General features: G+C 48.7%; 1 protein-coding gene and 1 long non-coding RNA gene across 3 annotated transcripts in view; both read left to right on the top strand.

Annotated features, from left to right (window-relative positions):
• Positions 1-18,919, top strand: part of ANXA6 (annexin A6) — a 46,946-nt gene extending 28,027 nt beyond the window's left edge. Inside the window, exons 15-26 of one of the 2 annotated variants that reach the window (XM_086412504.1) lie at positions 192-273; positions 860-954; positions 1,430-1,543; positions 2,991-3,081; positions 3,862-3,941; positions 4,725-4,778; positions 9,299-9,316; positions 10,192-10,285; positions 11,425-11,520; positions 14,178-14,236; positions 15,570-15,692; positions 18,497-18,919. In XM_086412504.1, coding sequence (XP_086268630.1) covers positions 192-273; positions 860-954; positions 1,430-1,543; positions 2,991-3,081; positions 3,862-3,941; positions 4,725-4,778; positions 9,299-9,316; positions 10,192-10,285; positions 11,425-11,520; positions 14,178-14,236; positions 15,570-15,692; positions 18,497-18,556 — 966 coding nt within the window. In that variant the 3' untranslated portion in view covers positions 18,557-18,919. The remainder of the gene's footprint in view (positions 1-191; positions 274-859; positions 955-1,429; positions 1,544-2,990; positions 3,082-3,861; positions 3,942-4,724; positions 4,779-9,298; positions 9,317-10,191; positions 10,286-11,424; positions 11,521-14,177; positions 14,237-15,569; positions 15,693-18,496) is intronic. The other variant, XM_086412505.1, reaches the window with a different exon arrangement.
• Positions 18,920-20,302: 1,383 nt separating this feature from the next.
• On the top strand, positions 20,303-21,714 carry LOC147369698 (uncharacterized). The gene is made up of 2 exons (XR_015167759.1): positions 20,303-20,392; positions 21,477-21,714. It is a non-coding gene; the product is annotated as an uncharacterized LOC147369698 (long non-coding RNA).
• The last annotated feature ends 442 nt before the right edge of the window (positions 21,715-22,156 follow it).

The raw sequence follows: 22,156 nt of genomic DNA, 5'->3' as shown, positions 1-22,156 counted from the left end.
GTCTCTCTCCTCCTCCCTGTCTCAGCTCTAGGGCAGGAGTCTGTCTGCTGTGCCTTCACCCCCGCCTTTTCCCCCAAGCTGCTTGGTTTGGGGCTCTTGGGGAAAGCTTCCCCTCCCTCGCATGCTCCTCACCTGGCCTGGCCCCTGGGGGGCCTCCAGACACCTGCTGACTCACTTTGTGCCTCTTGTAGCTGAAAGGAACCGTGCGCCCAGCTGGTGACTTCAACCCTGATGCAGATGCCAAAGCCTTGCGGAAAGCCATGAAGGGGCTTGGTAAGGGGCACCTGAAAGGGGTCGGGTAGCCTCTGGGGCATTGGAGGGTAGTGGGTCTGCAATGGGATCGGCAGGGGCAAGAGCTGAGGCTTCAGACTGGAGTCTGCAGGGTGATGAGGACTTTATTTACCTTGAGTCTCCAGCCCCCTGGAACCTCCAGCTCCCTTAAGTATAGAGAGGAGGGTAGTGAGGGGCTTTCTCAGGAACCTTCCCAGAGACCACAGTGCTCCCAGGTCCTGGTATAGAAGTGCTAGGTGATGAGGTGGGGTTTTTGCTCTGGCTTTATTGCTAACTCACCATGTGACTTTGAGCAAGTCCCATAACCCATCTAGGGGTCTCAGTATCCCAGGACTAGAACTCAGAGGCCCTGACCCTCAACCCAGGGCTCTGTTTTATCTTGATCAGTGACCCAGCAGAAAAGTGCAGAAGGAATCCAGGGGAAGTTAGTGATTGGGCCAGAAGCAAGGCTTCTGCAGGGGCATAAAGCTGGCGAGCCTGGCCTCTCCCCCAGCAAAGACGCTGGGGCCCATCGCTGGGGGAGGTGGGGACCACGGCCTTGCTCTGATCTGTGGCTTTGGGGTCTCAGGAACTGACGAGGACACCATCATCGACATCATCGCCCACCGCAGCAACGCCCAGCGGCAGCAGATCCGCCAGACCTTCAAGTCTCACTTTGGCCGGGTAAGGGCCTCAGCCTAGACCCTGGGCCCTGCGTCCACGCTCCTCCTCTGACGGAGCCTGGCGTGGACACACGCCTCTCCTTCCCGCTGCACCCCGCGTTCCCTGTGATCAGCAGTGTGCTTGTGACTGGCTCCCCTTAGGGCTGCGATCAGGGATGTGAGCTGTGTTAGTGGCATCTGGCTTTGGCTGACTAGTTTCTCCCAGGATGGAAATGGTACCACCCCCTTTGCTTCCCTGTCTCCTGCCTCCAGGGAGAGTGGCAGGTCCCCCGCTTGCGTGGTGTCTTCTCCACCCTCTTTGTGGTGGTGGTGGTGGTGGTGGTGGTTTTGAACCCAACATCAGCCAAAGCAGACACAGATGCCCACTATTCCTAAATCTCGTGGAGCCTGCCTCCTCCTTCCGTGTCTCCTACCTGTCCCAAGTCACGTGTGGGCCAATGCTGATGTTGACATGACCTTGGCTCTGCCCTCTGCAGGACTTGATGGCTGACCTGAAGTCTGAGCTCTCCGGAGACCTGGCAAGGCTCATTCTGGGGCTCATGATGCCACCGGCCCATTATGATGCCAAGCAGTTGAAGAAAGCCATGGAGGTAAAGTGTGGGCACCAAAGGGATGGGGTCCAGTCTGTGTGGGTGCTGAGGGGACACAGGCACTCCTCCTGAGCCCAGGTGGGGCGGGTGTAACTCCTTGGTGGAGCCCCTCCCACACCTGTCCTGGGCTCAGAGTCTTGGCTAGTAGTTCCTTGTCTTGTCACCCCACAAGGTAAGGCTTTGCTTTTGTGCCCATTTTATGGATGAGGACGCTAAGGCTCAGAGCGTAAGTTACTTGGTCACAGAGTCAAAGCACTACAAAGTAGCAGAGCTGGAATTCAGATCGAGTCTGTCTGTCTCCAGAGCCTGATATGACAACCGCGTGAATCAGTCCACTAGAGTTTCAGGCTCCTTGAAGATAAAGAGAAGAACAGACTTTCCCTGGGCAAAGCCAATTAAGATTATTGTCTTGAAAATTCCTGGACAGAAAAGTGGATGACTTAAAACACAAAATGAGAAGGATTGGGCTGCACTGTGGATCTTAGGACACTCCGAGGATCAGGCTGTCCTCAGCACACATCAGCTTTTATTTTCATTATTTCTTAACTTTTTGGCCACACCGCATGAGCACGTAGGATCTTAGTTTCCCAACCAGGGATCGAACCCACGCCCTTTGTCTTGGAAGTGTGGAGTCTTAATTCAACAGCCAGGGAAGTCCCCACACCAACTTTTAATAGACCGGTGAAGATACCCTTCAGGTCAGAGGACTCAGGGACGCTTGACCCCTGGGCAGTAACCTCCCAAGACAGAGACTTGTCTTATTTTTATAGAATTGCCCCAGCAGCTGACACAGTGACTGGCACATAATCAGTGTTTAGCAGACACTTGAACTCATCGGTCAGTCAGCCTGTCTTACCTGCTTCCTCCTCTCCCCCGAAGTGAGGACCTTAGCATAATGGGCTCCCCAGCTGCCTCAGCTGTCACCCATCCTCATGTGTCGCCCATCCCATCCAGTTCCTTAAAGCACAGAACATCTTTTTTCCTTCTGACAAATATGTGTTTACCGTGAAACCTTGAGAAAATATAGCAGAGCAAAAAAGAATGTTGAAATCATCTGTGATTCCCTCACCCACCCAGAGACCACGGTCACTGTTACACTGTGTGCGTGTCCTCTGTCCTTTTTATGTATTTATATATAAATATTTATATTGAGATATGCGCATATAAGCGTTTTTATACACACACACCCGTATACGCTATATTCTTTGCTTTTAAAATTTTTTGGTCCAAAGCAATTCTCATGGGAGGTTCTGGAAATCTTTACAAGCTGGTGGAGTCCTTTGATTGTGCCAAGGGCTGGTCAGGGGGTAAAGAGGACATGAGGGAGGCTTGGTCTGGGTGTTGACCTGCAGTGTCCTGGAACAGGAGTCTCCTTGACCTGGGCCCCTTGGGCCTCTCCACAGGCGTCAGGGCTGTGCTTCAGATCCTCTTTGCCTTGACCCTCTAGGGAGCTGGCACAGATGAAAAGGCTCTCATCGAGATCCTGGCCACTCGGACCAACGCCGAAATCCAGGCCATCAATAAGGCCTACAAGGAGGGTGAGTGCAGGAGACCTGTGGCCCGGTGCTGTAGGGAGGCCTTGGGGAAGAACCAGGCCCCCCGGCTCCTGACCTCACCCTGTAGCCCTGCCCCGCCTGCCCACCTCAGGCCACAAGGCTGTGATAAGCCCCCTGGGTGCGCCCAGCCCTGTGTCTGGGGAAGGTGCCCCGGAGAGAGTCCCAGCAGGACAAAGGCCTGGAGGTAGAGGAGGGTTTTGACTGGGAGTGGGAGAGAGAGCACCCAGGCCCCTGGAGAGGGGAGAGCGGCTTCACGGGTGTGTGGCCTGTGCACTCACACAGGGCCCCATGTTCAGAAGGCCCTGTGTCTGTTTGCATGCTTAACTATCACCATCTTGCAATTCTTCATAACTTTTCAATAAGTGCTTCCGTATTAGTCTGAAGAACCTTGAGTATCAGTCAAAAATGTTTAAGGTTTTTGTCTTCTAAGCAGCTTTAAAATGGTAGAGTCTTTGAGCAGGGCAGTGACGTGATCAGAGCTGTGCTTCTGGGTTCAGCCACTGCTATGCAGGAGAGAGTGAAGACAGGGAGGCTGTTGTCTGGGAGAGGGGAGATGCACTGAGCGCTCAGCAGGGACGGGCAGAATGAGGTGATGGACCCATGGCAAATCAACAGCAGGGTGGCTGGTGGCCCCCAGGAGCCAATGACAAACTCCTTCATCCCCACCACCCTGCCAGCACTGCTCTGGCTTAAATCTGTGCTTCCTGGACCCCTCCCCCACTCTTGGCCAGCAGCCACTCACACCTCCTTTTCCTGTCTCAGACTATCACAAGTCCCTGGAGGATGCTCTGAGCTCAGACACGTCTGGCCACTTCAGGAGGATCCTCATCTCTCTGGCCACGGTGGGTGAATTCACGGCTCCAGGCCTGCTTGGCCCTCTGGGGCCCTAGGTGGGGAAAGGGTTGCTACGAGAGGCAGGGGGTTCACTCCTGATGAAAAGAGGGTGTCTTCCCCTGCTGCCTCCTAAGATTCTTACCACTGAGGCAGTTGCTACTTGGGCAACGCCTTCTCCATTGTTCACTTTTCAAAGCTGACTTAGTGCCCCCTTCTCCAGGCAGCCCTCCCTGATTGCTCTTAGCCTGGCTTGTTGGCCCCCAGCTGACAGGACAGAGCCATTGTGTGTGACCTTTCCCTGTGTCATCATCCAAGAGCTTCTGTTACCGAGGACCTACCGTATAGCTCAGGGAACTCTACTTGGTGTTCTGTGGTGACTTAAATGGGAAGGAAATCCAAAAAAAGAAGGGATACATGTATACGTAGAGCTGATCCACTTTGCTGTACAGTAGAAACTAAGCATCTATGCTCCAATAAAAATTAAATAAATACGGGGGGAAGAAAGGAACAGCTGTTATCATCTCTTGAATTCTCGCAACCCGGGTACCACACCCTGAGGCACAGTTATGGCAAGCTCACTGTGTGCGAGTCAGGCCTTGGTCTAAGTACCTTCCCAGTGATCATGTTCATGTTCAAGACTGCCACCCTGGGGAGGCAGGATCGCTGTCCCCATGTTACAGATGTGGGGAGAGCGTTCAGAGAGGTGAGTGGCTGAGTACTGCCCTCTGGCTGCTGAGGGATGGAGAGAGCGGATGTTTGGAGGCTGACCTTTCTCTCTGGTCCTGCTGCAGGGGAACCGTGAGGAGGGAGGAGAAGATCGGGAACGGGCCCGGGAAGATGCCCAGGTGAGACACCCCATCCCACCACCCCCTTCCCCCTGCCCAGTGACTCCAGCTGGCTTTTGTCCATGCCAGCCCTGGCTGTCTGGGAGTGAGGAGGGTGCCTGGCAGGGCAGGGCTGGTGTGACTGGTTGACACTAAGACTTTTGGCCCCTTGCAACTCTCCACTCTTAGAAGTGAGACTGTGACAGTTTCCAAAACTTTCAGAGAGATACTTGGGAGGGTGGTGCTAATTCTACTGATATTTCCTGTGTGAAGAATAGGACTTGAGCCCTAGATCTTCAGATCTGGAAAGGACTTAAGGAGTGTCTCAGAGTCAGACTCCTTATAATATAACTGGAAGATGGAGGCCCAGAGAAGGTGAATGACCCCTGAAACTCACACAGCAAATCAGTGGCCCAGGTGGAGTTGGGCCACTGATTGAGCAGGTCTTGGAGCTTACTGGGAAGGGGGCTTGAGTGCTAAAGGTCTCGGGTCATTATTTTTGAAATGGGATCCAGGTCGAAGGGAATGTCCTGGGAGCCCTCGAAAGGGAGTTCATCGAGGTCAACCCAGGTCTTCTGCATTGCAAGCAAATTCTTTACCACCTGAGCCACCGAGGAAGCCCATCCTCCTTAAAACTCACCCCAAATCCATCCTCTATCCCAAAATTCATCCTCCAGGGAATTCCGCTCGGTGTTTGGGTCTCCCTGGGAAGCTGTGCTTCTAGTTGCTGCCAGCAGGGGGCAATAGTGGGCCTTGCTGGCAGCCCCTTTTCCGGAGAAAAGCCGGGAGAGAGAACCTGGGTGGAGTCAACTGAGGGAGCCAGAGCCAGGCCCTGTCCAGCTCAGCTGCTTCTCCAGATTCACAGATGCCGGACCCTGATCTTAGTGTGGACTCACTGTCTGACAGCTAGGAACACTGGTTTCTCAAGTAATACATATTCTTTTGTAGAAACTTTAGAAAATACCAAAAACAAAACCCCATATAACCTGCTACTAGTAATAACTGTTGTTAATGGGGTATATCATTCTAGTTGTCTTTATGGATTTATAGAAATAGATTCCTGGTTTATAACAGTTAAAAATGAATATTTTGTGAATATGGTTACTTTTTTTTTTGTTTGTTTGTTTTTTGGCTGCACCACACAGCATGTGGGACCTTAGGTCCTTACCCAGGGATCAGACCTGTGCCCTGTGCAGTAGAAGTTCGGAATCTTAGCCACTGGACTGTCAGGGAAATCCCATATATCATTTTAAAAAAATCAACAGCATCATTTAATGGCTAAATACTATTCCATCTAAGAATCTGCCGAACTATTTAACCAGCCCATTCCCTAGTAACCAACTCTCATCATCTTTATTATTTTTTTTTCCTTAGAATAGATTTCTAGAGGTGAGTTGGGAATACTAGAGGGAAATGTATACAAAAATTGAAGGCATTTGATATGCAGAGCCAAGGTTCCCCAGAAAAATAATGACATTAACGCTTGATGGTTTTATACCTCTTCCTTCCCATGCTCTCGCTCAGGACACTGAGAGCACCCTAAGCTCTGGGAGTCTGGCTCTGTTATGATCAGGTGACATATGTCTGGTGTTTACCTGTTGCCCCACAGTATTGCAGATAGCTTCCTCTTTACTCTTAGTGTTCCCATGTGAGCAATAAATCATGTAAATGATCTCATTATTATAGCCCCAGAGTGAAATAAAGAGTTGTGGCCATTTTTAGATAATTCAATCTCTGGATTATTTTTTCATACAACAGCTTTATTGAAATATAATTTGCATACCATACTACTGACCCATTTAAAGTACACAGTTAAGTGGTTGTATCTTCACAGACTTGTGCAGTCATCACTGTGGTAATTTTAGAACATTTCATCACCCTAAAAGAAACCCTGTACAAATTGCGTTCCTTTTCATTTCCTCCCAACCCCCAGCCCTGTGTAACCACTAATCTACTGTCTGTTTATATAGATTTGTCTACTTTGGACATTTCATATAAGTGGAATCCTACAATATGTGGCTTTTGTGGCTAGCTTCTTTTACTTTATTGTAATATTTTTATATATTTTCATCCATATCATATCATATATCAATACTTCATTCCTTTCCATTGCCAAATAATATTTCATTTCATGGATATATATATATATATATATATTTTACCTCCATTAGCTAATAGATATTTGGGTTGTTTCTACTTTTCACAATTATGAATATTACTATAAACATGTATGTACAAGTTTTTATGTGCATGAATATTTTCGTTTCCCTTGGTTATATAGGAGTAGCATTGCTGGGTCATGTGATAACTCTCTGTCTACCTTTTGGAGGAATCGCCCAGATTAATTTTGGCATGAAGTAGCCAAGCTAATAAGGAAAAGCTCTTGTGTTGACTATCTGGAAAATTATTATAGTAGCTCACTGTGTTTCTCATATTACAAATATTATGATTTTAAACATGCTTTGAAAAAACAAATACATCTGGGAGTTCTCTGATCTAAAGTGAAGAATCTTTGGTACTTTAGGTTCCTTTTTGTTTAATTTTTTTAAACATCTCCCTCTTTTTAAAATAGCAATCCTAGACTTTTTAGCATAACGTTTGAAAAAACTGTGGTAAAATACATTTATCACATCTTACAATTTACCATCTTAACCTTTTCAAAGTGTGGTTCCTCACTAAGTGCATTCACGCTGTTATGCAGCCATCTCTACCATCCATCCACTGACCTCTTCATCCTACAAAACTAAAAGTCTGTACTCATTAAACAGTAACCTCTCTTCCCCCCGCCCCCACAGGCTCTAGTTCTTTTTATCTCCATGAAATTGACTACTCTAGGTACCTCACATATTTGAAATCATATAGTATTTGTCCTTTTCTAACTAATTTCACTTTGCATAATGTCTTCAAGGTTCAACTAGGTTTGTTTGTTTATTTAATAGATCTTTTTCTTTAAGAGCTTTTATTTATTTATTTTTGCTGTACTGCTCCACATGGAGGATCTAGTTCCCCAACTAGGGATCAGACCCATGCTCCTTCCAGTAGAAGCGAGGGGTCCTAACCACTGGACTGTCAGGGAAGTCTCAACGAGGTTGTTTTTAATATGGGAAAGTGTAAATAAAAACCGGAAGCAGGGACTTCCCTGGTGGTCCAGTGGCTAAGACTCCATGCTCCCGATGCAGGGAGCCAGGGCTCCATCCTGGTCAAGGAGCTAGATCCCACATGCCGCAACTAAGATACGGTGCAGCCAGATACATTTAAAAAGCAAACAAAACAACAACAGAAAACCCAGAAATATCCCATAATCCTAGTGGCTCTGACAGCTCCTATTTAACTTTTTTCTAAAAAATTAAAATAATGTATTTGCATGTTGAGAAAATATAAACATAAAATTTCAGGAAAAATACAATGCCAAAGTTCTTCCCCCAGTCCTTCTCTTTAAAGGTAATCACTGTCAATAGTATCTTGACTATCCCTCTAGCACAACTTCCCAGTAAATATGTAAGAGTGGGCACACTTTATCTTTTCTTATCAAGGTAAAAGAAACACTTATATGCAACATAATGTACTTTCTTGCTTAATTTAAATGGAAGCTCTCTCCTTAGCAGTCCTGTAGACCAGTCCCATTCTTTTTACTAGCTGAGTGGATTTCCATTGCTAGATGAACCATAGCTCAATTAACAAGCAATCTGATGATGGTTTCCAGTTTTTCTCTATTACCAGTGAGCACCCTTGTAGTATATCTCCAAAGATATAGTTGGCTAGTTTATTTGCAAGAGAAATTCCTAGCAACATAGTTGCTTGATCAAAGGCATGCGCATTTTGAATTTTGATAGACATTACAAATTTATGCAACAAAAATGGTTTCTAAAGAGTAAGGCTATTGAGAAGTTTACAAAGAGGATGATTTCAGTCTGCCCAACAGAATAAATCAGTCAGCAGGGTTTTGGGTAAACAGACAAAACAAAACTCCATCCGGGGGGTGCGCAGGACTGACTGTATTTCATTCTCAGGCCCTGCAAGTCACAGCCATTTGCCTAACAAAATAGTGTCCTAACCTCAGAACTTTGTGCTCAGCATGATGCAATGATGGAAGTTCACCCTTGTGAGATGACTGGGGCAGCTGGCATTTTCCCACCCGACTGGCTGCATGTCCCCACCCCCCAGGCCTCAGCTTTCCTGTGTCCTGTCTGTAACACGAGAGGGTGGTGACAGGTCTCTGGAGGACCCTCAACCCCGACGTGGTAAAAGGTGAAGGGAACAGGGCACTTCTCACATTGAACTTCTCAGTGGTAGGCATGAGGGGCAGGGGGTCCTGTCCTGTACCCTCTGGTTATCCCTCCAGTAAGCACATCCATCATTAATTCTCAGACCTGTCCTCGTTTTGAGTCCAACTCAAAGATCAGGGGAAGGTGTCCCCCCAGCCCCTCCCTGCTCCCCATTGCCAATCCAGGCTACCTCACCTGCACCCCAGGGCCCCCTCTCTGAGCCTCCTCTGACTCTCGCCTTCCCCTCTCTCCCTTCTCTCTCCTCCCTGCTCTCAGGTGGCTGCTGAGATCTTGGTGAGTGCCGTGTTCTTCACGTGGATTTTAGTGGTCTGAGTCTGGCTGTGCCTCTGGGTGGGGCTGAGTGGGCACGATTTGGGGGCCTGTCCCCCAGGTTCTCTCTCTCCCCTTCAGGACCTCCAAAAACCCCCACTGCATGAAAAATGGGCTGGGCAAGTGTTTCCCAAACTTCACCACTCAACCACTTGCCAGAATGGTGCTATATACCACCAACTGTGAATAGTGCTTTAAATGGACTCTCATCTTAACCCCAAATGAGTTGTTTTATTTTTTACTTTCTGGATGCACCGTGTGGCCTGTGGGATCCTAGTTCCCTGGCCAGGAATCAAATCCTTGCCCCTTGCAGTGGGAGCACAGAGTCTTGATTGCTGAACCACCAGGGAAGTCCCAAATTGAGTTACTTTAAAGGAAATTTCATATCGATGTAAATAGAACTGACCCAAAGATCACTGTGGAAATAAATATGTGGTGTGTAAACACGTTTGCCTGTTTACCACACTTGGGGAAACACTGGCTAGACCATTTTTCCTTGCACACATGCACAGACACTTCCCCAGAGAGGCTTTCAGAGGGGTTTAAAGATGGAAGAAGAATCTGAGTCTCCATGCCCAGTCCCCGCTTGCCCTTTCCCCGGGCCCAGTCCTGTGTCCCCAAGGCTAAGGTGGGAGTGCTCTGTGCTCAGCTCCTCTGGGTGAGTCCGCATGGTCCCTGGGAGCCGGACAGGGGATGTGGAGACCGAGGAAGGGCCTCCTTGGGTGGCTGGGTTAGCCCAGCTTCTCACCGTCCTCGACGCAGGCAGACAGGAAAGTGAAAAACAACCAGGCTTTCTTGTGTCTCCCCTCCCCATTCCTGCCCCCACCTGGGCTCTGCAGGAAATAGCAGACACAACCAGTGGAGACAAGTCTTCCCTGGAGACACGATTCATGATGATCCTCTGCACGCGGAGCTATCCGCACCTCCGGAGAGGTGAGACCCAACTCCCTCCCCTCCCAAGGCAGTGGGAAGATCCCCAACCCTTGACAAGAGGAGCCAGCTGCCCACTCACCCGCCCCTTACCCCAGCAAGGGAGTTTGTTGGCTGACGGGGACTCAGGAACCCCAGGGTCTGGTCCTGGCTCTGCTGCTAACAGCATCATTGAGCCTCGGGCCAACTTCCCTCACCTCCTTAGGGAAACACGTGTGATGCCTGGGATAAAGGATGGCAGGTGGCTTTAGCCTCCAAGGCCAACTCTATGGGGTTGGTAGTGGCTGCCTAGAATGCTGTGTTGAGAAGGATTTGAAGGTTCTGTGTCACGGTTCTTTGGTGACATCTGCCAGGAGCAAGGGTGGTGATGACACAGAGACCACGTGCATGTCTTAGAGACACACACAGGCTGCCACATGCGCCGCTGTATGCGGCGACCCTCACATTGGCGGTTGTGAGGGGCCCTGACTACTGAGACAGTGAGGTTTTTACGTGCACGTACCTGGTACCTTGCAGTAAAATACTTAAGGGGCTTTAGCACAGTGACTAAAAGAATGGACTTGGGAGCTGGACTGGCTTGATTCACATCTCCCACTAATCAGTCATGTGACCCTGGGCAAGTTACTGAATATTTGTGCCTTTGTTCCCTTACCTATAAATACGGGATTTTAATTCTACCTCACATGACTGTTGTGAGGATGCAAAAGATAATTATTAATGCACCAAAGCGCTTGGTACCTGATAACTTCTTAGTGTTATCATTGTGATTACTTGCGTTAATCTCTATCCCAACTTGACTCGGGAGGAAAGGGGGGCCCAGAAAGGGAGAGGGGTTCACCCAAGGTCCTTCGGTGAGCTTGGGGACAGCTGTGAATAGCATGCATGCTCCTTCTACTACCCCAGCCTGAGTTCCTGAAACTTGCCTGAAGCTCTGGGGCAGTGTCTGACTTGATACAGGCTTGGCTCAGAGCTCAAGGCAGCCTTGAGGTCAGAATGTCCTTTCCACAACAGCCCTGCCCGGTAGATTTAGGTCTGGGCTGCAGCCACGCCTGCTGCTGCTGGGTGGTGGGGGAAAGGATGATGTCCCCCCAAACCCTGCATCAGAGCTCACCTCCCACCTCGGGGACTTCTCTGGGGGCCAGTCTTCCAGGAGTTCGTCAAGATGACCAACTACGACGTGGAGCACACCATCAAGAAGGAGATGTCTGGGGATGTCCGAGACGTGTTTGTGGCCATTGGTAACTGGCGGGGACCAAGGGCAAGGGCTGGGGAGGGACAGGAAGCGTGTCCAGAGTCCCTGGATGAGTGTGGCCTTTGTAACTTCTTAAACTACTAGTTCTGGGAAATAAGCACTGCCACTTCTTGGGGTCTGTCAGCGTGTGATTGGCGGGGTAACATGAGGACTCGTTCTAGGCGGCAGGGTAGTGTAAGGAAAGAGCTCTCTCTGGGGACATGGCTGGGAGGGCGACGGCTGGGCTGGGTAGGGTGCAGTGTCCTGCAGGTCTAGGGTGTGTGTACGCGCGCACACCTTTTCCTCCTCCCAGCACCTGGGCTCTTTGGTTACTCTCTTATTGCGTAATATTAGCTCTTGCCTTTGGAAAATCTCTCCCCTTTTGGATCTCAATTCTCCATGTATACAAATGACTGAGTAGATACAAGCAAAGGTCAGGTTTGTTTTTATTAGCGTTAGTGATTAGCAGTATCTTATTTTATGACTACAATACAATGCATTGTATTGATGCACTTTTTTTTTTAATCCTACCTTGAGGTATCAGTGAAACGTTTTCACATAATTGCCATCAATTACAGGATGCCTGTTGATTTTAGGGACTTCAAATGCGAGGAAAAGTTATTTTAGAACATGGGAAGCAGAGGTGTTATTGTCGTGATGTTATTATTTGATTTATAGTGGATCTTTACCCGCTGGGAGCAACGCTTAGGAGACAGAATAGCATAGTAAATCCAGGTTAAGTCCCATCTGTGCCGCTTATTAGCTGTGCAGTTATATCCTTTCACAGGTCATGAGAACCCTGTGCCTCAGTTGTCCTCCTCTGTAAAGTGCGTGTGATGATAGTACCAGATTTAAAGGAGTTAATTATACGACACTTAAAAAACAGCCTCCTGGCACATAAAAGGCACTGGATAAATATTAGCTTCTATTGTTATTTCCTGTCAGGCCCTGTGTGAAGTTAGTTGCACACAGCTTTGTTTGAATGCTCACAAAGTGCTTTTATCTGCCTGTTTTACAAAGTGGGATGTTGGGGTTCAGCAAGGTTACGTAGCAGTAGTGGAAGCAGGGCGGGAACCAGAGGCCGTCTGAGCCCAAAGCCCAGACTCGTATTAATCGCAGAGTAACTGATCTTTGGAGACACGTCTCGACCTTGCTCTGCTCTTGTTGCTCCCGCTTTCCCCTTCTCCCACCTAGAACACGTGTATGTGCAAGTGTGTGCATAGATGTTCCGCTCCACTTCACTCCATCCCATGCCAGGTCCCGGGGTCCTCTGAGGCAGCTGGGCGGGCTTCAGGTTCCGGGGAAGGCTTTCTGGGCTGGTTATAGAGGATGGAAGTTTCTGCCCAGTCTCCTCCTTAGCCACACTGACTGAGCCCCACACTTGCAGTCAGGGCAGTCTCCTTGGAGGAGGTGACAGGACTGGGGATGTAGATTTGGGGAGGTAAAGTAGTGGAGGACAGACAGGAAACTTCTCCTTACCTTGGGGAAACAGAAGCGATGAGAGAGCAAAGGGAGACAGGAGCTTTGATTTTCAGGTCAAGGAGCTTGGGTTTTGTTTAGGAGGTGGTAGGGAACTACATAAGGACCCAGGAAGGTCAGTATATAATGTAGTCTTTCCCAGAGGGTCCTGAACCTGCTGCAGGGGAGGGTATATGCCTGTCTCCTGCATGAGTGTGCTCTTGGGATGCACGCTCCAGCCTCTCGGCCCCTGCCCTCCTCATAGAGATACTTTTACATCTAGAGTCGTTCTAGTGTTTTGGCTCTGGCATCTGAATCCTCCTCCTTAAGCTACCTGAGACACCCCTCTGATCCCTATGAGCTCTGGGGCCTTAGAATCCAGCAGCTGCTGAGGGCTAGAGACCTACCCACCCTCCCCAGCCTTGGAGGGTGGGAGGTTGTTACATCAGGCAAGCAGTATTTGGGGTGGCGCTAGGTAGGTTGATGCAAACATGTGCAGACTCTGGGGCAACACCCAGCCCCAGGGATTGGCAGCGTCCTGAATTACACTGACAGTCTCTCTTTGGTGTGGTGTTTCTCTCAATCAGGAGTTCTCAAACATTAGGCTGTGCCACAGTGAGGTGGGCAACCAGCCAGGTTTGTGCTAACACCAGGAACGCCCCAGGCAAAGTGGGCTGAGCTGGTCACCCACCTTCCAAGGTACAGATTCAGCACATCCCAGGGGTGGGACACGAGAATGCACATTTCTACCAGGTTCCAGATGATGCAGACAACTTCCAGGAACTAAACTTTGAGAACCTCTGCTTGAAATATTTCTTGAATCTGAGTCTCTAGGGTGGAGCCTAAAACCTGAGTTTTCCTCAAGTTCTTTGATTCTGTTGCACTTAGAAGTCTGAGGCCCTGTACCGTGGCTTCACAAGTGGTTTCTTCCCTTTGAGTCCTCTGCTAGCCTTGATTAGCTACAAGCGCCTCAGCAGGAAACGAGATGCAACTGAGTGAGAGCCAGGTCCATGGATGAGACAGAGGAGGAGGTGTCAGGAAGGGGGAGTGAAGGTGTCAGGCCTGGGGGTGAGCCTGGTGTGGCCACGACCTTGGGCACAGGTTGCTGGGATAGGCTATGCTACTTCAGTAGCAGCATCAGCAGCCCATGGTCTGGCCACACCTCCTTTGACCAAGTACCCTGCATCTCTTTCCTCTTCCTACCAGTTCAAAGTGTCAAGAACAAGCCTCTCTTCTTTGCTGACAAACTTTACAAATCCATGAAGGTAAGAAAACTTACTTGTGTGTTCCTTTCCCTTTGAGCACTTCCACTTTGGTGCACAGGTGGGCACCACCCGCCGGGTCAGGAATTGGGTTGCTTCCACCTGGTTGATGTTTCTCAGCCTTTGTCCCAGGTCTGGTTCTAGGATAGTAGTTCTCAACCAGGGGTTACGTTGCCCCCTGGGGAACACTGGACAATGTTTGATGCATTTGGTTGTCAAAACTTGGGGAGTGTTGCTTTTTGCATCTGGTGGGTAGAGAGCAGGAATGCTGCTGAACATCCTCCAGTGCTCACACAGCCCCCACAGCAGAGAATGGTCTGGTCCCAGATGCCAAGGTTGACAAGCTTATTCTGGGAACTTGAAAAGGACAGTCTCTGCCCCCTTGGCACTCCCATTCTAGCAAGTGAAACAATGTCTTCTGTGACAAATGATCACAAAAGGAAGCGAGCGCTCAACTCTGGGACTAGCTCTGGCTTCCTGAAAACCCAGGCCACTCAGGCCAGCCTCCCAACCCAACAGTGGAGCCCCAGCTGCTGACAGAGCCTGAACATTCTGTTTAGTGGGAGTGCGCCTGAGACCCCTCTTAGCCTGCTGTCCCCAAACATGACAACCATCTCTTGAGCCCTGGCCATGTGCAGCCCTGACTCCTCAGCTGGTGTTCTGAGCTTCCTGGGGGGCAGAGGTGGGCCTTGGCTGCCCGTATATTCCGTGTTCTATGTCTGCTCCTTGGATCCTGTATTAATTTCCCAGGGCTGCTGTCACAAATTGAGTGACAACAGTGTATTCTTTCATGATTCTGGAGGCCAGGAGGCCAAAATGAAGGTGTTGGCAGGATGGGTTCCTCCTGGAGGCCCTAAGGGAGAAGCTCTCCCATGCCTCTCCCCCAGCTTCCGGTGGTTGTTTGGAACCCTCGTGTTTCCTGGCTTGTGGCTGAGTCCCTCCAGTCTCTGCCTTTATCTGCGTGTATGTCCACGTGTCCTTCATGTAAGGACACCAGTCACTGGATCTCGGGCTCACCCCAGTGCAGTATGTCCTCTACTAATTTCATGTGCAAAGACCCTATTTCCAAAGTAGGTCACCTTGTAAAGATCCAGGTGGACATGAATTCAGGGAGCATGCTATTCAGCTCATATAGGCAATTGTTGTCTCTGTCTGCCCAGTCCTAGGCACAGGGGAGTTGGAGTCAGAAATGTTTATGGAAGACAGAGGCAGGATGTCCCACCCCAGGTTGCAGGGGAAAGGGAGCGGAGCAGATAGATGGACACCCACGAGCTCCTACCTGACCTAGCCTCTTCCTCCTCCTGCCCTGTGTCTCCCTGTCACCTGACTCCACCAGGGTGCCGGCACGGATGAGAAGACCCTCACCAGGATCATGGTCTCACGAAGTGAGATCGACCTGCTCAACATCCGGCGGGAGTTCATCGAGAAATACGACAAGTCTCTCCACCAAGCCATTGAGGTGAGGGGCAAGCAGGATGAGAGGTCAGGGGGTAGGGGGGAGTGTCAGATGCTCCAACATAGAAGTTATTTTTATTCCCAGGGTGTCACCTCTTAGAACAACTAAGACGTTGCTAAATGATAGGAGATCTGCCTTACTTGCTGTTCATACCAAAATAAATTCCAGATGGATCGCAGGCTTATAATTTAGGATTTCCAAATAAAACGAGCCCCTTTTCTTGCTTTTTAAAAGCAATTTTATTGAATCATAATTTACAGATCACAAAATTCACCTGTTTTAAGGGCATAAGTCAGTAATTTGTAGTAAATGGAACAAATTGCACAGTCTTCTCCACAGCTCAGTGTTTCCACCAACCCACTGCTGTCCCTTGTACCTGTCTCCACTGCCGGCTCTAGACAACTTTCAAGTGACTTTCTGTCTCTAAAAATTTGCCTTTTCTGATTATCTCATGTAAATGGAATCAGGTATAATATGTCTGCTTTTTTCATTTATGAAGCCCATTTCTTTGACGTTGAAATTGACCAAGATCTTAAAGCTTGATGCTGGACTTGGTTGACAAAACCATGGGGAGGCTCACAGGCAGTCTCATACAGACTTGGTGGAGATGTGAATTGGTAGAACATCTTTATTATTTTTTCTTCCAGTTTTATTGAGATATAATTGACATATAACACCATGTAAGTTTAAGGGTACAGCATAATGGTTGACTTACAAAAATCATGAAATGCTTATCACAATGACTTTAGTGAACATCCATCATGTTATATAGAAACAAAATTAAAGAAGTAGAAAAATGTTTTGTGTGTGTAATGAGAACTTTTAGCATTTACTCTCAACTTTTGTATATTATTATATAATTTATATAGATTATATATTACAGCAGTGTTAATTATATGTTTCACGTTGTATGTTGCATCCCTAGTACTTCTAACTGGAAGTTTGTACTTCTTGACTACATCATCCAGTTCCTCCTCCCACCACCCACAAATCTGAACTGTTTCTATGAATTTATTTGTTTTTGAGTTATAATTGATCTATAACCCTGGGTTATTTCCTATTATACAATGTAGTGATTTTTCTTTTCTATACATTTCAAAATGATCACCACAGTAAGTCTACTTACCATACGAAAGTATTAGTTATTGACTGTATTACAGTCAATGACCACAGTGTACATTTCATACCCATGACTCATTTTATTTGGCAACTAGAAGTTTGTACCTCCAGTCTCCCTCACCTTTTTCTTTCCTCCCTCAATCCCCTTTCCTCTGGGAATTGGTATTTGCTCTCTGTATCTATAGCTCTTTCTTTTTTGTTACATTTGTTCATTTATTTTGTTAGATTCTGAGTATAAATGAAACTATACAGTATTTTTCTGATCTATTTCACTTAGCACAATAATCTCTAGGGCCACCTATGTTCTTACAAATGGCAAGATTTCATTTTTATGGCTGAGTAATATTCCATTGCATGTATATACCACATCTTCTTCATCTGCTCATCAGTTGATGGGCACTTGAGCTGCTTCCACATCTTAGCTGTTGTAAATTATTCTGCTATGAACATAGGGGTGCATATATCTTTTCTAAGTAATGTTTGTTTTCTTTGGATAAATACCCAGGAGTGAAATTGCTGAAACATATGGTGGTTCTATTTTTTATTTTTTGAGGAATCTCCATACTTTTTCCATAATGGCCTGTTTGGCTGAAAGTTTTACTTTCATTTTAGGTTTGAAGGATTCATTAACAAAAGAGACCACTCATTACACACACATTAAACAATTTTAATATTTAAAAGAGGATTATTTGACTTAATTTCATGTACAGTCGTTAAAAGAAAAGAAATAGAAACAATAGAGAAAGGTAATAGCATATACATCACCAAACTGAGCCGAAACCCACATTCAGACTTGAATAGCGCTTTTACTTGGAAGTTCCAAGTAAAAGCTATCTGGAGTCTCAATGGGAAAAAGGTCTCTGGTGATGCATCCACCCCACAGGTGAGCTCTGGGTGCTCCCGATTATAATCTCAGGCTACAGACTGGTATCATCATCAGTTTGTACACAAACATGCAGCTCTGGTTTTCCTATAACTTTTACAGTGCTTTTTGTTTCATCTTGTGGATCATAAGACTTCTTTGATATTAGGGGCTCAAGAACGTGCAAGACCTACCCGCTTTCTTACCCAAAGTGCTGCTGGTGTGCTTGCAGGCAGGCACGTAGTCTAGGCAAGGTCAGAGTTGGTCAGAGGCCTGCTTCTGAAGCCTAAATAAGGCTACCTCCACTTCCATTTCCCTAACATGCCAGACATACAACATAAACCTAATGATGTTCACATAAATTTCTGCAAGGGCTGGTACCCAGCAAGTGCTCAATAATGTTTGTTCAAATAAGGAATCCCATAACACATGTATTAATGATCTTAGGGGAAAAGTATTAGCAGAGTACAAGGGAAGAGGCCAGAATAGAGGGCTGTGATCACAGCAGAGGGGGCACCTGATGGTAGACAGGATTTGGGGGCAGTGCAGAGGGCATGCTGGATGGGGGAATGGTAGGCGTTTAGGTAGTAAGATGCTCAAGATGCTTCCAGAAGGAAAGGAGGGAGGTGAAGCCACAGAGCTTCATGAGGGTCAGACCACACAAGGCCTTGAGGCCAAGCTGAGAGCTTGGACATCTGAGGATAACAGGGAGCCACAGAAGGGACATGGGGGCCTTTGATATCCAGGCTGAGAGCAGCTGGGAGGAGGGGGCCTTGAGATCATCAGTATTGTTCCACTCACTCTGCTCTCCCTCTGACCTTGCCAGGGTGACACCTCCGGGCACTTCCTGAAGGCCTTGCTGGCCATCTGTGGAGGCGAGGACTGAGGCCACTGGTGCTCACGGGCACCTCTGCTGAGAGATGGTCAGCGGCACCACCTGCCACGACCCAGCCTGATGCTCCAGCTTGAGAGACTAAAGAAGGGACAGGGTGGGGGGAGGGGTCAGGGTGGGCGCTTGTCTTCAGCTGGGGTTTAGGGGAAACTCCCACTCCCATGAGCCACTGAGGGCCCGGCACGGTCACCCCCGCTCACGTCTGAGCGGCCGAAGAACCGGAGCCATTGATCCCGTCCACCTCCACTCCCCATCCTCCTCCTCCTCACGCCTTCCCAGCTTCCATCTCTTGTCACAGCCCCTGCCCTGGTCTGGGCTTTATTGAAGCCAAAAACATACTGAGCCTCTGTCTGTGAAGTGAGTGATGTGTGTGTGCTTTTATGGTGGGGTGTGGTGGCAGGTGCCAGTTCTGGGGGGCGGGAGAGAGGAGGAAATGTGCTGAGCCAGCTGGCAGTCCTCCCACTGTTTCACTGCCACCTCATCCCGATTGTGGTGCTAGAGCACTGAGCCAGGAGCCCGGAGACCTGCGTGCAAGTTTGCACCTGCCACACACCTGCTTTGTGACCTTACACCAGTCTCTTTCCCTCCCCGAGTCTCTATTTTCTTATCCACAAAATATGGGTTCGACAAAAAGATCTTGGCTTATTCTTCTAACATTGACATTCTAGGATGTGCCTCCAAATCGTCCCCTTTCCATTTCTCTCTTTAAATAAACAGACACATACAGGCGCATAATCGCATTTCCAAGGGGGGTCTGTGATTTTGATGTAGAACCTGCAGCCTGAGTTGTCGCCATTAGAGCCAAGGTGTTAAGCTACCCAGGAGTGGCTTCTGTCTTCCCACCCCAAATGAGGGTCAGAGCTTGGCTCCAGACTGGGAAGGCTGGCCCAGCTGGCTCTAGGTTTCAGGTCCCTTCTCTCCCCTCTGCTGCCTGGATGTTTCTCTGTGAGATCTTCATCTGTTAACCTCTGAGCCCAGACTTCCTCTTTTGAACTCTTCGGGGGCACCAGATGTGATCGTGATCTGGGGAGGCCTGTGGAAAGCTTCCTCTTTGTGAAGATCAGTGATGAACAGGTCAGCTGCACTTTCTCCATCTCCCTTACCTCAGCTCTGGCTCTGCTCTGGGATTCAGATCTCAAACTGTCTAGTACCGTGGCATGTGGGTGCCTAGGGGCTGGAGGGCTCTGCTCCCTGTCCCAGCTGACCTGCCCTCTCCTGCAGTTCAGTATATGTTTATTCACTGATCAGGGAACGGGGTGAGGGGTGTTGGGAAACATGCTGGTCTAGTCTTTTTTTTTTTTTTCCTAGCTGCACTGTGTGGCATGGGGGAATGTTAGTTCAGTGATCAGGGATTGAACCTGTACCCCCAGCAGCAAAAGCTCAGAGTCTTAACCCCTGGACCACCAGGGAAGGCCCAGGTCTGGTCGTGTGTGACCTTGGACCAGCCGCTGCCCTCTCTGGGTCTCTTCATGTGTGCAGTGAGGGGTTGGACCTGACAGTTTTGAAGAGCCCTCTCTCCATCTGAATGTAATGAGTCTGAAAGGCAGTTACCTTGTGTCTTTCCCACTTCCTTCCCTCCACCAGGCTGTGAGCCCAACCCTGTGAGGGTCAGCTGAGACTTGTTTGGGTATTTGCCCAACTTAATTGTTACCCTAGATAAATTAACACGGCGATTCAGAGCTGTGGAGTCAGACCTTTGCCACTGACTGAGCATGTTATCTCTCTGAGCCTGTTTCCTCATCTCTAAGACAGGGCCCAGTCCTACCTCCGGCACAGCCTTTGTGGAGTAAATGAGATAGTTTATGGAAGTTCAGGGCTGCCTGGACCAGAGTAAGGGGCTGGGACCACCCACCCTTAGCCAGGCGCCACTGTCAGAGCTGAGAGGTGGCTCCCAAGATGTTTCCTTGAGCTTTGCTTTCAAGAATTTGTCAGCAGTGGATCACAGAGGCATCCCAAGACAAATACGACAGTGTCCTAAAAATACACACCGAGGGACGAATAGGTTGGGGGTGGAAGGGAAAGAGTGATGGAGTCTGAGGGAATAGATGTCGGAAGGCCTCATAGGCCCAGAGGAACACAGAAGCAGAGAAACCAGGAATTTCTAGAATTCCTAGAAACCAGGAAGTCCTACCTGTGTACTAACCACTCCAAACCCTCGACAGGCAGTTTTCTCAGTTAAGGGATGTTGCCTTCTGAGATTGGTTGGCAGCAGGAGGGAGACCCTCAGCTGTTTTTGTTTTATTTATTTGGCTGCAAAGGGTCTTAGTTGTCAGCTTGTGGAAGCTAGTTCCCTGACAAGGAATAGAACCCAGGCCCCCTGCATTGGGATTTCAGAGTCTTAGCCACTGGACCATCAGTAAAGTCCCCTCTCAGTGTTTTGAGGGGAGAAGGCAATGGCACCCCACTCCAGTACTCTTGCCTGGAAAATCCCATGGATGGAGGAGCCGGGAAGGCTGCAGTCCATGGGGTCTCCCAGAGTCGGACACGCTTAAGCCACTTCACTTTCACTTTTCACTTTCATACATTGGAGAAGGAAATGGCAACCCGCTCCAGTGTTCTTGCCTGGAGAGTCCCAGGGACGAGGGAGCCTGGTGGGCTGCCGTCTATGGGGTCGCACAGAGTCGGACACGACTGAAGTGACTTAGCAGTCGCACAGAGTCGGACACGACTGAAGTGACTTAGCAGCAGCAGCAGACATGATTAGAAATGGGAATTGGCGTCCAATTAGAGGAGATTGTAAATCAGGACTATATCATAATCCAGGGTTGGCCTTTGGAGTGGGAGACTTCTCTGGTGGTCCAGTGGTTACGACTCCGTGCTTCCACCGTTGGGGGCAGGGGTTCGATCCCTGCTCGGGAAGCTAAGATCCCACGTGCCATACAGCATGCCAAAAAAAAATTTTATTTTTAAAAAGGAGAGGCTATGAAGGAAGAGAGACCAGTTGGAAGGCTATTAAAATAGTCCCACTAAGTCCCGGGTGCCTGCAGAAGAAACCATGCTTTTTCCTCGGATCTGTGACGAAGGAAGGAGTCACCGCTGTTCTGAATCCAAGACACCTCATTCCTCCAACCATCCACTCAGGCAGCTTGTGCTTACGAATGCCTCCTATGTGCCATGCCACTTGCAAGATACTAAAGATATAAAAAAAGTTAGACCTTTGTGGTCCTCATCCTTAAGAGATTCTGTTCCAGTGTCCCTCCCACCCACCTCTCTCCAAAACACAGTATTACACGACACTGGAGCTTGTTTCTGTGGCCAAAGTTCAACAGAGAGAAGCGGTGGGGTCTAAATTAAAAACGAAAGGAAAGAGAAAGCGGAACCCAGACCGCTGCTGTCTCAAAGTGGGAGCACGGGAGGATGGTCGTGACATCCTAAGTGTGGGAGGGGCCCTCAGAAATTCTCACCTCCCTCTCAGCCAGACAGACAGCTGACACTTCACAGGCCCTTGGTCACAGAGCCTTTCAGTGGCAGACAACCGGAACTGCACATCCTGACCCCAGTCCAGCACTTATCAACACCCCCGCAGGTCCTTCCACTTCCTTCAGTCTTCCCTAGAGGGCTTCAGCCCAAAGTCAGCCTCCCTCCAGCTCCCAA

The sequence above is a fragment of the Bos grunniens genome, chromosome 7 (assembly GCF_055505025.1).
Source record: "Bos grunniens cultivar Pamir isolate PY7600 chromosome 7, Bosgru_T2T1.0, whole genome shotgun sequence".
In the NCBI taxonomy this organism is placed as follows: domain Eukaryota; kingdom Metazoa; phylum Chordata; class Mammalia; order Artiodactyla; family Bovidae; genus Bos; species Bos grunniens.
Note: the sequence above shows the minus strand (reverse complement) of the source record. Positions and strands in the feature narration are given on the sequence as shown.